A 17148-nucleotide genomic window follows, 5' to 3' on the forward strand; every position below is an offset into this window, starting at 1 on the left:
TGTTTCTTGATCACAGGGTTCATCAATGAAGCGTTCTGTGAACCAATCTACCATATCAACATTTTCATTTGGCTTGGGAGTAGAGCCAACACAACTCCTCATCTCACCTCACCTCTTTTTTTTTTGAATTAGCCCATGGGGCGATAATATCATTCAACTCAAGCCAGAATAGGCCGTTACATACCCTTCCGCTGCCATCTATAGGCAGACAAGAAGATAGTGGTAGTACCGACAGTGGTACATAGACAATAGACCTACTCATTACACATTGAAATACGTAGATAGCGGGAATCCTCCTTTGGTACTACTCCAGAGGCGCTAGAGGTATATAAAGTGCACCCAAAAAGTGCAATAGCGTCCTAAAATGAATTATTGTAAAAGACAAAAGCTAAAACATAGAAAAGACCTAGGGCAACAACCCCAGCCCACAATACGAAGCCCAAGAGCCCCAAAGGGAAGGGTTCCAACTCAGAGCCCATCAAGCTGGCTTGGTCCAGGCCCAATAACTCCAAAAACGCCATGTCGTACGAACCAAAATCAGCGCCTCCGCCCGACCGACCCGAGCTGCCACGACCAGAGCCTCCACGATCCCACACCGCTACGACTCCAACCGCCCCGCCTCACCTCCTTAGCAAAAGAACAAGCACACATAATATGATTAGTTGGGCCCGAATGACTGTTTCGGGTCAAATATTAATAATTAGTTGGGCCCGAATGTACTTAACTAGCTTTGGGCTCAAAACCGGCCCATGACCTGGTATAAACGTCGTCCCCGGATGGCGGTTAACGCCTAAAACCCTTTTTATAGGGTTTCAGACTGAGAAAAGCTCCCAACAATGGAGGAGCCCCAAATTGAAAAAGAAAAACCCTCGGAAACCCTAATCTCTTTCCCTCCTCACCGTCGACGAAGCCTCAAGAGCGAAACGCACCGTACTCTGCTTCGAATTCTATCCCACTGCTACGACGTGTCGCAGCACTCAGACCAAAATGTACCTCCGGAGCTCAATCAAGGTAATTTTGAACTCTCGCACCAACTCAGTCTTTGGTTCTGTTAGGTTTACTGAGAAAATCAAATATAACTTGCTGAAAAAGCATGTATCTTTATCACTTTGATTAGTTACAGTGTGATTTTTTCTTTTTCTTTTTTTCTGATTACGGTGTTCTTGATTATGTTGTAAGATAATGGGAGTAATGAATTGGGGGAAGCAACTGCAAAAGAAGGAGGTGGGAATGTTGAATTGGTTGAGCCTGATAGTAGGAAGTGCGATGATTCGGCAGCTCAACAGGAACCGGTGGCTGATGAGAGGTGTGATGGTAAGGGTTTACGAGAGAGAATTGAGCAGATAGAGGATTTCTTCAGTGAGGAAGGAAATGAGGAGTTGTTGGGACAGATGGACTTCGAAGATACGTTTGGGATTAATTTTGGAGATTTGGAGTTTGGTCCTGAGGAAATGCTGATGGATGAACTGGAGCAAATTGTGAAAGGAAATGATGACAATGCTCCTAAATCATTGGTTGAAAATGAGGGTGCGAATGATAAGGTTGAGTTGCTGAGTAACCAAGAACAACGTGATGACTCTCAACATAATGCTACAGTCGGACCGGAAAATGCAGATCAAGCGGTGATTGGTGAAATTCAGAATGAAGGAGAGTGTAGTGAATGCACACAGTCCTTGTTGAAGACTAGCGCGTTGGATTTAGAGCCGATAATCCAACAGAAAGCAATGGAGACTTCTGTGTCTTCTGGTAGTGCAGAGGAATCTCTTATTCCCATTACTGAAGTTGCACAGTTTGAGGTGCCAGAACACTTCATTCAAAAGGTGCCTGAAGCCTTTTTTGTTTTCCCTTTGGACACAGATATGGTTGGCGATGCTTCAAAGCCTAGTCAGAGCAAAAGCTGGTCACAGAAAGCTGATGATTTGGAAGGAGAGCATGAAATTCAGCCAAACGAAACCAAAATGGAAATGGTTTGCACCGGAAATGCTGTGAATTGTCCCAACCATATGAATGATGGAGATATGGAAGAGGGAGAAATCTCTGATGATGATGATGGGATGGATGATAGATCAACCAATATGCTTTTGCATGATACAGCAAGGTGTGAGGAAAATAAGGTTAATGAATTTCAAATAGTCAATGTCAGCAGTCAAAAAGAGCACTCTGGCAAGGAAGCAATTGGTAGAGAATTTGACCCCAATTCCTTTCTGATGAGTATTGCTGACAATGTCCAAAATCCTAGAGGAGTGGAACTCAGAGAAAGTAAAACTAAGCTGATTGGTAGACCTGGAGTTGTCCAGGGGAAAACTATGGAAGCTATAAAGGAAAATGGATATGATCCTTTGCTAGAAAGTCGAAGAATCAAAGAGAAAGATAGCGGAATTGGGAGGGGTATTGGCTTTCAAGAAGCTTGTACTAATAATCAAGCATCGCATGAAAAAATCTCACAGAACTATGAAGCTGGAAGCTGTGGAACCACATCTGAAGATAAGGTATATCTTTGACTTTCATAGTTTGTTTATTTTCTTAGTAATTTCTTCACTCATAAGAGTATGGCACGGTCCATTTTGAAACATGTTAATACGCCACCTTGATTCTCTAAAGCTTCTACTCTTTGAGCAGAAACTCATACATCCTCCATGTTGCCTTTGTTATGGGTTGGGAGCCAGATTTCACTTCCAAATGCATTATCTTTAGGTGTAATTCACATAGATTTTCCATAGAGACTTGTTCTTCTCTATTGCAGTCAATCTCGTATATGGTGGTCTTGCATTGTAAATGCTTAATAACTTGGGAAACTCGAATTTTGGTAGACTTAAAGATTGTCTCAAACTTCTTCTCTCCAAAGAAAGATGCAGCATGATGGATTTGTCTATGTATCAACACAAAAGTCTGGTCCCTATCTAACCAGTATGCTCTATTCTTGTGCAGGTGGATGCTGGTGCCGCAAATAAAAGAAAGCGTGGTCATCCTTCAAAGGAAAAGAAACAAAGAAAGAAGGTATTGCCTATTGCTTAATTGCAAGAGATTTGTTGTGAATCTCTTTGGAGCTTAACCTGTTTCATATTACAAAGGAATTTACAAATTATAGGATATATGCTTTTGAATGTATATAATATTTCTTTCAATTGGTGCATACTGCAGGCAAAAGAACGATTGAAGCGAGCAGAGATGAACAGAAAACTAGGTGTTAAAAGGCTGAAACTGCATTCCATAGAAAAACCAAAGACTGTAGTATATTGCCGCCATTATATTGCTGGAAGGTGCCATGAGGTTGTACACTGCTCAATTCTGCCAATCCACTGGTCAATCATAATCAATAATTTAAATGACCTTATATTTACTTTATACTTGCCCTAGAGCAGTTGTGCATTGATATTTGTTATTGCAAAACTAATTGATTTTCTCACCCCTGATTGCATACTCTGAGCTCTTTTCCTCACAAGTATTCTCCCACGCAATTTATTTTCATTTTATCTAGTCTTCGGGTGCCAGTAATCTAGCATCGTTTGATTTCCTTCTGTAGCTATCTCATTGTTCTTGTTTATTTATGTTTTTCAGGGTGACAAGTGCAAATTTTCACATGATACAGTGCCTTTAACAAAATCCAAGGTATGGTCATTGGACTCGGTTTTTAATGTTATTTTGTGATTCTAGGTGCTTTAATAAGAGTGCTTCTGTTACGAACACCATTTCTTCTTCCTCTGAGTTAATGCCTATTCCTTATCTTGTTTTGTGGTGTTGCAGCCCTGTTGTTATTTTTCACGCCAGTCATGCATGAAAGGGGATGACTGCCCATTTGATCATCAGCTTTCTAAGTATCCCTGTGACAATTTTGTCAATAATGGCTCCTGCATCAGAGGTGATCGGTGTCTGTTTTCACACAAGGTACATTCTTGCCTGAATAAGATGCTAGTTGGAGCTACTTGTAACTTAAGCCTGCTTACGAGGTTCTATCATTACACAATTCATGTGGAAATTATGTTATCATCTGCCCTTACCTCGTTCATCTGCTACCAAAATAAGTTAATATGCTGATCAAGTTTATAATTTTTATTAGATTCTATCCAAGGAAGAAGGTGCAACTGCTGCTAGCAAACCTGAATTGGTGTCTCCCACCGTGCGGGGTAATTCCAGGTCTGCACAAGTAAAGATTGGTAGTCCCTCCCAGAAGAATTCCCATGCATTGCCCCACTCCACAGGGACTCATTCTCACAATAATACTGAACTGATTATGGCAAGGACTCTATTGGAACAACCTACAATGGCTACTAAAGGATTTAGCTTCCTTTCTACAGGGAAATCATCATTGGTTCATTCTAGTATGTCCAAGCAAGGAGTCTTGGCCCCAGATAGGAATACTGGTGCCAAAGCTGGGAACCCGATGCAACAAAGTCCATCAAGTTCTGTTCCAAATACCAAAGAGAATATAATGACAACTCCACCGGTAGTCACTCCCAAAGGGATAAACTTTTTATCATTTGGAAAAGCGTCACCAGATGGTTCCAGTGGCAAAAACCAAGACCATCACCATTCAAACCGAAGTGTGTCAGAGACTGTTCAAAACTTTAATGGGGTGCCAAAGGTTATTCAACCTGCACAACCAAGGGCAGCAGACTTCCTATCTGTTGGGAAAGCTCCCGTAGCTAATTCTAGTAGTGGAAACCCCTTTAGCTTAACTTCAAGTTCAGATAATGGTAACAGTAGGCATTTTGGTGAGGGTAAAAGTGCATTTGATAAACCCCAAAACTCAAGTGCAATCTCATCAAGGCTGCAACCTTCTCCACTTACTTCAGGTCAATCTTCAGATTATACAGCATCCAGGTTTAAAGACGTGGTGCATCAGAGGTCACTTTTTTCGACAATTGCATTTGCAGCAAAGTATGAATCAAAAAAGACGAATCAGTCAATTGGTTCTACTTTTACACAGGTTGATAGGGAGACCAAGCAGAATGACTTGGGAAAAGCTTTTAATATTTTGGATTTCTTGTCCACTATTGGCAGTACAACCAAGTAGTAAATCTGTTAGCATGGTGTATAATAGAGACTTTAGCCTTGGACATTATTGAATGGCAAGATGAGCTTCTGCACCCAGAATGAAGCTTGTTGTTTGGTCAGATTGATCAGAAAAAACACAGGGTCATTTCTGGCATCTTGCTTGCCCGAAATCAGCACATGTAGTAAGTCACTTCTAATTTCAGCAGCTGTCTACTAGGTAGAGTTTGCATCTTTCACTACTGTAAGCAATATACGTTTGTACATTATCAGGTAAAGTCTACATTTTGTTTGTCTTTTATATGGAATTTGATGGCTGCAATACAATAGGTTTTGGTGACTGAGGATCTTCATTGTGTGATTTCAGCTGGGATAAATTTTGTAACTGGTAAAGTAACGATGCTTGATGGACACCAATCACATTACTGATTCACTGCCATCTTAAAGTTGAGTCCGTGGTAGTTTCTTACTGTCATTTTCTTCTTTGTTGTACCCTGGATCTTTCTTTGAAGTTTAGGAGACCTAACTTTTCTCCTGCCATATTATATTGGAAACAGATGGTCGTCATATAACCTTCTTTCACTGTGGAAAACTGGAATCAACCTCCTATCACATTTGGAGTCAATCTTAGGTATTGGCTGTACTTACCAGTTCGCTATGGATTGAATTATTAGTTTTAGAGCCACTGTGTACACAGCTAGCAGTTTGCAGCAATATTTTCAGTTAATTGGAATATGATTCTGTACTGTACTGTCTCAATATTGATACAGGAATTTGGATCCTTGAACTAATCTGCATTTCACTAATAATCCAAGTAGTCCTGGATCTGATGAAGATCTGCATGTTGAAGTTGTCTCCAATGTAGGAGTCAAAATAATATTATTTGTGCTGTCTAGTTTCTAGTACTCAACTGAATTATATCTCATACACGCTTTACTAGTCTTCTTCAACATAGCCCAGGCCATGTGAATGAATTGAGTTATTGTTTTTACAGGAAGGAGTGGACCTTTTTTGCTTCAAGTTTGGGGGAAAGGGATCAAAAGCATTGAATTGTAGAAGAAGTCTGCTTACTGTGGGGCAATTTACTGACTTTGTAGACCATAGCACCATATATGAGGACTCGCCATAATTTTTTCTCAATCAAATTTGTTGAAAAGGTTACTCTTCTTTAGTCAAATCTAATGATGTTAAGGCTCCTCCATTTTCCAAATTATCATATGCTCTGTTCGCTTTTATGACAATTTCAAAAGAATTGCGTGGGAGATTGATTTAGTTGCCTGGTGATGTCATATCAACTCCATATTTCTTTTTCTCTGGCTGGAAGTTGCCTCTTTTCTTTTGGGACCTAAAGGAGCTGAGGACTCGTGCGACCTAATCATATACATTCCACTTGAGCCAGACCAATTCATAACTAGGCCTCTTACCATGATGATTCATTCCTTCAAATAAAAGGAGAAAAGAAGGAATTAAACTTTAGGGATCAGAGAGCTGTTCACTTGAGGGATAGTTTTTTAGAGACTGTAAGGGATAAGTATATCTGACAGCTGAAAATACATATATAGTTTTCAATTGTTATAATTTCAACTTTTGAAATTAATAGATGTGGCTGAGAGCCACTTGTCCCTCGCGGTTCCTTGAAACTGTCCTTTAGAGGTAAGCAGAACTGTTAGGGAAAATATACATAACTACAGATGAGGTGGAATATAAGGTTCAAATGCAGAGATTGGGGAGAGGATTAAGGTGGTTAACCAACAAACAATGACTTTCATGCCTTTTTGGCTCCTAAAACGATTTAAAAGAATCTTCAAAGCAGTCTCTCTGTATTCTTTCTTCCATTTCCAACGAGCACGTCTCCAATGACGACCTCTCTGAAAAGCAGTTTCATGCCTCCGAGCTTGATCTCGAATCTTCAACAAGTTTTGGCTCTCAAAAGCGACGGTGCAGAGAAGCATGCTTCTGAACCAAACAAAGTTTCTTGTAATTCTTCTTCCTCTTCATGTTGCGCTTTGCTGCCTTCTGAGGACGCTAAAGACAAGCAGTGTCCAAAGCCAGTGGTTTTAGTCACAAATGGAGAGGGAATCGAGTCTCCTGGCCTCACACTTCTCGTCCAAGCTCTCCTTCTCGATTCTCATCTTGAGGTCTACGTCTGCGCTCCTAAGTCGTTAGTTCTCTCCACCAGTTCACCTTGCTTTCATGTTTTCCTTCATTTTCTTACTAACCACATAGACTGAGATTGTAATAATATAAGTAAGGCATTGTCTGGCTCATGCAGAGATAGATCAGTGGCTGGCCACTCTGTAACTGTTGGTGAGACAATTTCAGTGTCTTCTGCACAAATCAATGGCGCCACGGCTTTTGAAGTTTCCGGTAATGCCTCTCTTTCTCTCAGTATATAAGTTATATATAGCCAGGAATTTATCTACGATTACTTACTTGATTATTGAATATTAGGGACTCCTGCGGATTGTGTCTCTCTAGCATTATCAGGGGCATTGTTCTCCAACTTTTCAAAGCCTGCTCTGGTATGTAGCTATAAGATATACAATAAGTTTCTTCAGATTTAGTCATCTCAATGCAATTTCTTAATTATAGTATTGAGTTTCAGGTAGTCAGTGGAATAAACAGAGGATCAAGTTCTGGAATCAACATGTGAGTGTAAACATTTGTTTGCTAAGATCTGGTGTAATGATACATAATATATTCTCAAGGAAATAAATGAAGAAAGCTTTCGTAGTAGTCATAAACGACTACAGTTTGCTGTGGTTTTAGTGGACTTCGCTTGCTCTGGGAATTGATTTACGAATAACATGAACTATTCATGGCTTGATAACAGGTTCTACTCGGGTGCTGTTGCTGGAGCTAGAGAGGCGTTGCTATGCGGTGTACCCTCTCTGTGCATATCAATGAATTGGTGATTACATCTTCCGTTTCTAATCTGTTACTACGTTTTGTTATTATACATCAATCGCATCACAGTAGCGTAACACTGTTTAATTTCTTAGGAAGAAGGATGTAAGCTGTGAAAGTGATATGAAGGATGCAGCCACTGTGTGCTCGCCGTTGATATGTGCAGCTGTAAAAAGCATCCAGGAGGGAGTTTTCCCCAAAAGTTGTTTACTCAATATTGAGATTCCTAGTTGTCCTTTGACAAATAAGGTATGTTCTTCAAATTGAAATAGTTACTCATGACGATTCCATTGTAATAAACAAAGTATGAATGAATAAGTACTTGGGTTTAATAGGGCTTCAAAGTGACCAAGCAGAGTCAGTGGAGGTCCTCTTTGAGCTGGAAAGCTGTGTCAACAAAAAAACATCCTCCCCCTGCAAATTTCATGTCCAATCAGCAAAGCCTTGGTATTCAACTAGCACAGCTCAGCCGCGAAGCTTCAATAGCTGTAAGTAGAACTACTTTCTTTCTTGGCTATTATGCAACAAAGTTACCAGTCATTGTTTACTAACAGATGCTATAGTTTCTCTGATCTTTCAGTGTAGCTAATGCTTTAGTGTTCATATGGTTACCCTTGTATGGCTTAACCTTATTTTCAGGGTGCAGCTCGCCGCTTGAACTCTCAGCGCAAGAATGTAGAGGTTGAATCGGTTGGTGTAGCCAGAAAAATGAGCTCCCAAAAAACAGTAAAATTCTTCCGTTTAGAGGTATAAACAAGTGATGTGTGACTCAAAATGACAGCAAAACTAACCATGTTAATTAGAAATATTCATGTTAGCAATTCTATGTTTTCATTCTTTCAATTGAAGACTGGCCGGGAAAGACCGGATGAGGATATCTATGTATCTGAAGCTAAATCATCAAGTGCTTTTCGTGCAGTTGTTAGAGGAGCAGCAGGAATATGTAGATGAAGATCTAGATATCAGAGCACTTGAAGATGGATTTGTGAGTTGAAAATCGATACATTATTTGAATGCATGCATCATATTGCCTTAGAGTGCTGATTTGGTGTTGCCTCTATGGAATGACAGGTTGTGATTACTCCGATTTGCTTATCTCCATCTGTTCAATCGGAAATTCAAACGTCAGTGTCGAATTGGATTGCTGGAGCAGTACTTTCGAACAACCGGTTGGCATTATAGTATCAATCAATGTGTACTAGTTGATGTTTTAACGTTTTACTTGTATTTCTGGACAGAATGATCTGCTGTCTGCATTGCTCGTTATTTGATTGTCATGTGTTGTCATGAGAGCAAATTCTGAAATTCTACATTTGATTCTATCCATCAGAAAACTGTTGGTGGCAAAAAAACCACGCAAGTTTAGGTGAAATGTATTTAGTCCTTGTAACAATTGTACAAGTTAGTCGTCTATTTTGGTCATGTTTTTGAGTAATTATTATGTGGTCTGAGATTATCACGTGTCTGTAATCCTGACCACTAGAATGCAGATACATGCATGGAGGGAAAAAATAAACCGATAACCACCAAGGAAGCTAATCAGATTGTCAGAGACCACATACACGTGGTATTCTGAGACTGTTGTTCGTCTTTGATGGTGTGATATTAGGAAGTAAGAACAGAAATACCTCTAATCTAAATGGGCTTCTCTTGGGCCTTGGTTACATATAACTTGGGCTTTTACCTATAAAGAAGTATTGCCACAATTTGGGTCTTGGGCTTCTCCTTTACCTATAAGCCAGTTGGCGCGCATGCAGATGAGGGACCGACACGGGTCAAGAAACCGAGTCATCCTGACCGTTTAATTTGCCACATAATAGCCTCTAGCTTAACAGAAGGAAGAGGCGAAACGGCAATCACTTGTACTGCAGAGGGAGCAAACGTCCAATTGTACGGGTAGCGGTGAGCCGGTGAGGCGATCTGGTGCTAACAAGATCACCGTAGATTTCATACCCCGTTTGATGAACATATTTCGGAAATGATTTAGCACACCAGCGTACAAATAAGAACAGATAGGTGAATAACATCAAATGTAGTTTTTGATTTTTTGGGTAAAATATGACCATAAATATTAAAAATTGAAATCGCATATTTAGTGCGGGACCATTTACATTAACAGTTAATGATTAACTGTACATAAGAGAACTTTCGGTATTTTTGATAATTGCGTATATTTTACATCATTCTTTGTGACTTGTTACTTACGGGAAATGAAATGAAACATGAAAGAAAGACAAAAATGTAAGTATTAGACTATTAGTTGTATTGCATTTTCTAAATTGAGGTGAACAACCATTTCTCATTTTGTTTTTTTTTTTTTTTAGTTGAAGAGTTTGTCTTCAAAGTACTGTGATGATATCCTCTGAAAGACTCACACAATCTCACCTGTGATATGTGCTGCACAGTTGGGGCTATTGGGAAGTTTATTTGAGGGGCTTTGGATACATGGCCGGGGTCACGTTGGTAACACAACTGGTAAACGTGGCCTTGTTCCTGCACTTTCCTTAAATGGATATACACAGTCACTCACCTACCGTCACTCACAACACCACTGTGAAGAGGCAGAAATTCCATAAATTCACCTTCTCTGTATATAAAACTCTGCCATTTTCACTAACCTCCATTTTCAGCTTACTATTCGGTTCACTAAAACCCCTGTATCAAATACCAAGAAGAAATGGTGGTTTCTGACGGTGGTTATGGTGGTGGTGGTGGATCTTGTTCGCCATTTTCATCGACGGCCCAGATTACACAACCCAAAGAGGCTTCAGAAGAAGCTGTGAAAGTCAAGGAAGAAGAAGAGGCAGTGAATTGTAAAGGTGGTAGTTTTGATGGGTCATCTGCTTCTTCATCTTCCTCCACCGCTTCACCAAAGCTCACAGAGGAAGTGGAGGAACCAAACAAGGCCGTGGATATGGCTAAACCAGAGGTGGTCCAAATCAAAGAAGAGAGCATAGAGTTTGTGGTGGATGATTATGATGGTAGACATTGCTTCAATTGTGGTAGTGGTAGAAATATTAATGGATCATATTCTTCTTCTTCTTCTTCTTCTTCAAAGGTGTTGCCCAAGCCCATGGAGTGTTTGCTCGAAACAGGGCCGCCACCTTTTCTCAACAAGACATTTCAGATGGTGGACGACCCGGAAACCGACCCGATTGTGTCGTGGAGCCAAGCTCGCCAAAGCTTCATTGTTTGGGACTGCCATGAGTTCTCCAAGACCCTATTGCCTAAGTACTTCAAGCACAGCAATTTCTCAAGCTTCATTCGCCAGCTCAACACTTATGTATTCACATAAATCCCAACTCCTTCGTAAAGTTTCGAATTTCAATCTTAGTCGTAGTAGTTGAGTTTGATTCGACTTGAGATATTTTGATCTTTGTTTTAATTAGTCTTTTTTGTAGTACTTGTTGCAATTTAAAGTTTGAACCTGCGCTTCAGTTTGATTCATATGTGACTTGATATATTTTGATCTTTGTTATAGTACTACCTGTTTCAAATTAAGTTTGAACCTTCACTTCAGTTTGATTCATGTGTGATTTTTTGTATTTTGATCTTAGTTTTAGTAGTACTTGTTGCGAATTGTAGTTTGTATCTTTACTTCAGTTTACTTCATATGTGATACAATATCAGTTTACTTGGCCTAGTATTTGCTTTATGTGATGGGTTGTACTAATTTTCAATGCAGGGATTCAAGAAGGTTGATCCGGATAGGTGGGAGTTTGCAAATGAAGGGTTTCAAGGAGGGAAGAAGCACTTGCTGAAAAGCATCAAGAGAAGAAGCAGATACAACAAGCAGCCACAAGGAAGCAATGTCTCAGCTAATTCAACCAAAAAAGCCGGGTTAGAAGTCCAACTCGAAACGCTGAAGAAGGATCAAGACGTACTGAAGCTCGAAATCTTGAATCTCAAACAGCAACAGAAGTACTCGCAGCATCAGCTGACTGCTGTCGAAGAGAGGATTCGAAGTTCTGAGTGTAAGCAGCAGAGGATGCTGCTTTTCCTCACCAAGACAACAAGGAAACCCAATTTTGTGGAGCAGCTAATGCAGAAAAGAGTGTTGAAGAGAGAGCTCGAGGGGGGCGATTTAGGAAAGAGAAGGAGGTTACTTTCAGCCCAAGGTTTTGAAGATTTTGGTGATTGTGGAGACCAAGTTCAAGTCTTTGCTGGGCAATTGCCGGAAGCAGTGGTTCCTCAACAGCAAGAAACCCCATTGCCAGCTTCCGTGGTTGATAAATCATGTAGTTCGCTTCAAAATAATAAGCCACAGGCAGAAGTGCACTTTGTTTACCATGATATGTCCGAGAAATTGCTCCAAGAGAATTCAGTTTTTGATGATGAATATGCAGTCAATGACTCAAACTTTTACCAGGAATTGGAGGATTTAATTACCGGGCCACACGACTTTGATGATTTGGTTGTCAAGCCACGTGATTGGAGTGGATATGTTAGTAACTGCTTGGTTGAACAAGCTGGTTGTGTTGGATCAGTGCCTTGATTTCGCTGGTATATATATTATTATCTTTCTCTTCAATATGAATGTGTTACAGTTTTATGCATTGGGTAAAATGTAATATCTTTGTGGGGTAATTGGCTTTGCAGTTGTGAAGATCTGAGAATGGAGATACAAACCATTGAAGATTCCGGGTCAATCAAGAACTCCTTAACCTTAGAGCTATGGAGTCTTTTGTAGTTGCACATACTTCTATTTACTTTAATTCCCCTGTTTTTACAATTTATGTCTGTATATTCGCCTTGGGGCCTGGATTGTAAAAATCTATCTCCTGAGGTCTCAGCTTGACATATATAATGTAAATTATGACATATTTCGCTTTTGCGTCAACTCATAGGAGTAGGAGTTTAAGGGGTATATTATGTTTCAGGGTTTTGCTTCTGATTCAATCTTCTGCACAGAGAATGATAGAGGCAAAAACATTTTGGATACAAATAGAAATACCCATAGTATATCCATTTATGCATTGAAAGGATACAAGAAGAAAACTCAATGACCACTCTCCACAGAATTATGATCTTGAAAAGGATGAAGAAGAAGAAGCCAAGAATGAACATACAGAATGACAATAAGTTTCTACCCCCTTCGTTCTTTCAAGTTTGTTTCGAATGTCGATCGATAGTGAGCTTAGGCCTTACTACTCGTGCTGATGTAGAAGATGAGGATGATGACATTCCAGAACGATCAATTTCCTGTGTTATCTTCATCAAAAGCCTTACTTAGTACTTCTTGGATTTCCATGTACCTTTTTCTCTTTGAGAGCCTTATTTCTGGAGTGTCATTCCGTGTGTATGTAAGCTGTGACACTTCATCACCATCCATGATCTTGTTCAGTACTTCTGAACAACGAGGAAAGAACCGTTTCCCAATTTCCGCTGTTCGCAAATATAAGAGAAGACTAGTAAGTCTATGAAGCTAAATGTGAAGATTCGTGATTGATTTGTGAGAGACTGGTACTTAACTAGATCGGCACAGTGCTCTTAGTCTGGCAAGGTGTTCTTCCTTAATCTTGAAGGGTGCCTCGTTCAAGTCCACAGTTGTTCTCTGGGAACCGGCAAGATTATTCGGGATCAGGCAGGCTAATGGAAACGCTGAAGTTTCATCAAGTTGAGTAATATCCATTACAATCTTTGCTTCCATGGGGAACAGGTACCTTGCCAGTCCAACTGAGACAAGAAACAATCAGTCAAGTAAGATTTGTCAGATTCACAAGCTGAGTTTAATGGTAGGCTTTGGGGTTTATAAGCCTATAGGCAAGCATTCACCTCTGTTCTCAAGGTACAAGAGTTTCATACGCAGATCATCGCCAGCCATTGCAAGCGAAAGAGAAGCTTCTCCAAGCACTGGATCCCTCCTTTCTGCTTGCTCCAATATCTCTATACACAAGTGGTCATTGGAAGAAGACTTCCCCTCTCACTCGAGTTGAAAAAATCCGCAGCTCTGGTAAGACGCTTAGTGATCTGAAGAGCTTTCCTCCCATCCAATGTAAGATCCGAGGGACGAGCACCTTTGGTAAGTAGTGACACAATGATCTTAGGCTCCTTCCTGGTCGCCGCAAGGTGCAGCACAGTGTAACCCCTCAGGTTCCTGCAATTCACATCCGCAATTCCAAGATCAAGCAGCTCTGCTGTGGTCTTTGCATCACAGTATGCCACAGCATAGTGAAGTGCATGTGCATCGTCAAGATTCGTATGCCCCTCTTTCAACAGCATTCGAACCAACTCAACATCATCAGAATCCAAAGCCCTGTGTATCCTCTTTGTGTGCTTATCCGGAAAGTTACTCGCAGCATTACTGCTCCGAGAACTGTCCAGGCCAAGAGCCAACCTCGAATCCGTGATTCGCTTCACGGATCCTTGAGGCAATGCTTTCTCAAGAGTGACAATATCAACATCAGACTTCACTATCATCTCAATACATCTCTCCACCAATCTCTCACAAGTTTTACCACACATATTCGCAACACTCAGAACCACCAACACATCATCTATGGCTATTTTTTCAAGAATATCAAGCAAATGCCTCTGCAATACCAACATAAAATGTACATTTTTGCTTACCAAACATAACTTAAACTTTAAACAAACAAATTTTAGCGCCTTTTTTACCTGGTAAAGAGTGACCAGTTCTGAGATTTGAAATGTTGAAGAAGCATAGAGAACCTCCACCATGAAATCAACGACGGGACGACAAGCAACATGAGCACAAGAGTCGTCTACACAAACACAAACGCCTTTAGTGAAAGACTTGAGCTTGCCGCTGTACAAGTAACCCAAAACAGCCAACAGTGAGTCCAATCCAACGTCGTATTCCTTCGCCAACTTCTTCAATTCAAACCTAATAGAGCTACTGCCTTCTTTAGCTGAGAAGACGTTCTTGAAAAACGAGCTCCTCGCGGCGAGGATGCAGCGGTGGACGGGGACTTCCCGGCCGTTGCTGACGACGATTTTGGCGTCGGCAAAGTACGAGGAGTCAACTATCAGTTCGAGGTTATCGGAGAGGTGCTTGAGGGATGTGATATCAGGAGGAGGTGAAGAAGAAGAGGGAGAGTGGTGGTGAGCTATACTTATGCTACTGCTAACAACCTCGTTGGAATCCGAAAAACAAGTTTTCGTATATTCCATGGCAAGTACCAGAGTTGAACTTGAACATAAAATGGAGAATATTGGTTTGGTCGAGTAATGAGGGCAATGGCTGATTAAATACGTGAAAGCGCCATGGATGATCACATCACATGAGCTTAGAACATGGGTGACGATGAGTGAATACAAAAGAGTCAAAAGGCTCGATCACTCAAAAAGGCTACGAATTCAATTCGATTTGTCCTTACAATCAAATCACAACTCACAGCTTCACAACCACCAGATCAAAAAGTGTTTTTGTGTTGGGACTCAAAAACAAGCATCGTATTCCGGTTAAAGTCTTTGAATCTGTTGGCGAGTTTTCGGTGATCGTCATGACCACCGTTTTTCTGTGCCCTCTCTCTTAGGCAGGGCTTCCACATACCCTGTTTCTTTTGTTTTCTAGCTCTAGTTTAATTCACACAAAAGCAGTGCTCTGGCTCTAGCATATATAAAATATGTAAGATAACACATATCATCATAAAGTAATTGATGATTAGCTTAATATCAATCCTAGTTTAACATGGATACAAACAGTGAATCAATACTAGTGACTTAATGAAGTAGTGTATCAATTCATTAAGGATAGTAATCCATTGCTTAGTCTACAAGAAAGGCTACAAGTTGTGATACATTAGGAATCTAACCGTGAAACCTAAACCGACAAGGAATGCTTTAATGGGAAGCTTCTTGAGGTTTAAGTCTCATATATATACAGATGAATTGGTCCCTGATTACTACCACGACTATTGCATAAGTTCTGTCCATTGAGAAGCAAGTTGGTAAGTAACAGAAGACCACATTCAGTGATCGAGTTAAGCAGTTGCATAAGATGGAATCCATGTCTGTTATTGCTGAAGGTAAGCCTTAATCCTTTTTATGATTGTTGTGCATATGTTGTGAGCATGTAACTATGGTTTTTACAATTGGTATCAGAGCATAGGCTCACAAATATGAAAAATCGTTTTAGGATTTTGCAAAACAAACATAAAATTTTTTTAAGGGTTTTTGCTTTACGGGTCAAGTAACTGATCAGGTTACTAACTGATCAGGTTACTGACCAAGTCACTGGTCATGTAATTGATCAGGTACCTGACCAAGTAAGTAACTGACCAGGTAACTGACCAAGTAACTGGTCAGGTACCTGATCAAGGTAAGTTACTTAAGTCGACTGCTGCATCTGGTTAATTATAAAATTCACGCTTCCGCTATGATTTTTTAGCAGCAAATTGGGGAAAAAGCAAAAACAGGTTTTTCTGTGAAATTGATTTCGATTCATAGCATGATAATTGAGTTTTTGATTGTGCTCAAGAACCCTAGTTGCATTCCCGGCGTGCGTTAGGCTAGAGTAGATGGTGACCGGATGAAATTTACAATTTCTTGATTGTTCTGTGTTTTCTTGGAATCGAATCAATTTTGATTATGCTTGAATATGCATGTTGAATTGATTGATGATATTGTATTGTATCTGTGATTGTGTAAAATTGTATGAAGAACAGAAATCTCCCAACTTTTGTTTACACGTTGTTAAAGTTGACAGATACAAGAGCTTAATTTTCTTGCAAGGATGAATCTGGATAGAATGTAAAGTAAAAGAGCTCATATGTTTTGTGGTTTTCTGTTGGCATAAGTGATTATGATGCACAAAGCATCCTTCATTGATGTTGGCAGAAAACATTGATCAGGTACGTGTAACTGGTCAAGTAACTGACCAAGTAACTGTACCTGATCGAGTAACAAAACTGAAATTGTGTTTTGTGTTTTAAAACTATGCTTCAGTTTTATCTTTCAAAGAAGTGGTTAAGTATGGTTTTAGAATACAAAACAGCAGTATGCATGCTTGATGAAAATAAATACGGATACTTAGAAATTTTTCTTCTGTCTAAAGATGTGGATAAATTTCTTTGGATAACTTGTTTTCATTGAACATGGCATATTGATAAAGAACTCCAGGATATTAAGTTTCTGCTCAAAAGTGATGCTTAATATTGTTTTTGTTATGGACTGACATGAATGCAAGTATGATTGTTTAGGTTTTCTGTATGTTCTTGTTTTGGTTACTTAAAGCTAAATAAAACACAGAAAACTTGAACATATTTTCTTTACAAACTGAGAACT

The 17148-nt window shown here is 39.9% G+C and overlaps 3 protein-coding genes across 13 annotated transcripts; 2 read left to right on the forward strand and 1 right to left on the reverse strand.

Moving 5' to 3' along the window:
• The first annotated feature begins 777 nt into the window (after positions 1-777).
• Positions 778-9358, forward strand: LOC133713370 (zinc finger CCCH domain-containing protein 65-like). Of its 11 annotated transcripts, XM_062139435.1 has the most exons (12): positions 5012-5438; positions 5550-5623; positions 5987-7153; positions 7265-7359; positions 7444-7514; positions 7598-7641; positions 7826-7903; positions 7995-8148; positions 8235-8387; positions 8539-8646; positions 8819-8884; positions 8971-9358. In XM_062139435.1, exons 3-12 carry the CDS (start codon positions 6849-6851, stop codon positions 9079-9081), a joined length of 1185 nt encoding a protein of 394 aa, XP_061995419.1. In that variant the 5' UTR covers positions 5012-5438; positions 5550-5623; positions 5987-6848; the 3' UTR covers positions 9082-9358. The 11 variants fall into 11 exon arrangements, with proteins under 11 accessions (XP_061995396.1, XP_061995391.1, XP_061995375.1 ...); XM_062139412.1 differs by lacking the exons at positions 7265-7359; positions 7444-7514; positions 7598-7641; ... (4 more) ...; positions 8819-8884; positions 8971-9358 and adding exons at positions 778-1011; positions 1180-2489; positions 2929-2997; ... (2 more) ...; positions 3745-3885; positions 5763-5853 and having other exon boundaries at positions 4058-5450; positions 5987-6264; XM_062139407.1 differs by lacking the exons at positions 7265-7359; positions 7444-7514; positions 7598-7641; ... (4 more) ...; positions 8819-8884; positions 8971-9358 and adding exons at positions 778-1011; positions 1180-2489; positions 2929-2997; ... (2 more) ...; positions 3745-3885; positions 5763-5853 and having other exon boundaries at positions 4058-5438; positions 5987-6264.
• Positions 9359-10361: 1003 nt separating this feature from the next.
• Positions 10362-12941, forward strand: LOC133713432 (heat stress transcription factor A-2-like). The gene is made up of 3 exons (XM_062139456.1): positions 10362-11182; positions 11585-12402; positions 12499-12941. The coding sequence occupies exons 1-2, from the start codon at positions 10577-10579 to the stop codon at positions 12392-12394; spliced, it is 1416 nt and encodes a 471-aa protein (XP_061995440.1). The 5' UTR covers positions 10362-10576; the 3' UTR covers positions 12395-12402; positions 12499-12941.
• Positions 12942-12965: 24 nt separating this feature from the next.
• Positions 12966-15372, reverse strand: LOC133713422 (BTB/POZ domain and ankyrin repeat-containing protein NPR1-like). Its single transcript, XM_062139447.1, is given in 5 exon segments — positions 12966-13284; positions 13372-13575; positions 13675-13812; positions 13815-14433; positions 14518-15372. Coding segments are annotated over 5 exon segments (1668 nt in total). The 5' UTR covers positions 15034-15372; the 3' UTR covers positions 12966-13093.
• Between the last annotated feature and the right edge of the window lie 1776 nt (positions 15373-17148).

Source organism: Rosa rugosa, chromosome 1 (assembly GCF_958449725.1).
Source record: "Rosa rugosa chromosome 1, drRosRugo1.1, whole genome shotgun sequence".
NCBI lineage: Eukaryota > Viridiplantae > Streptophyta > Magnoliopsida > Rosales > Rosaceae > Rosa > Rosa rugosa.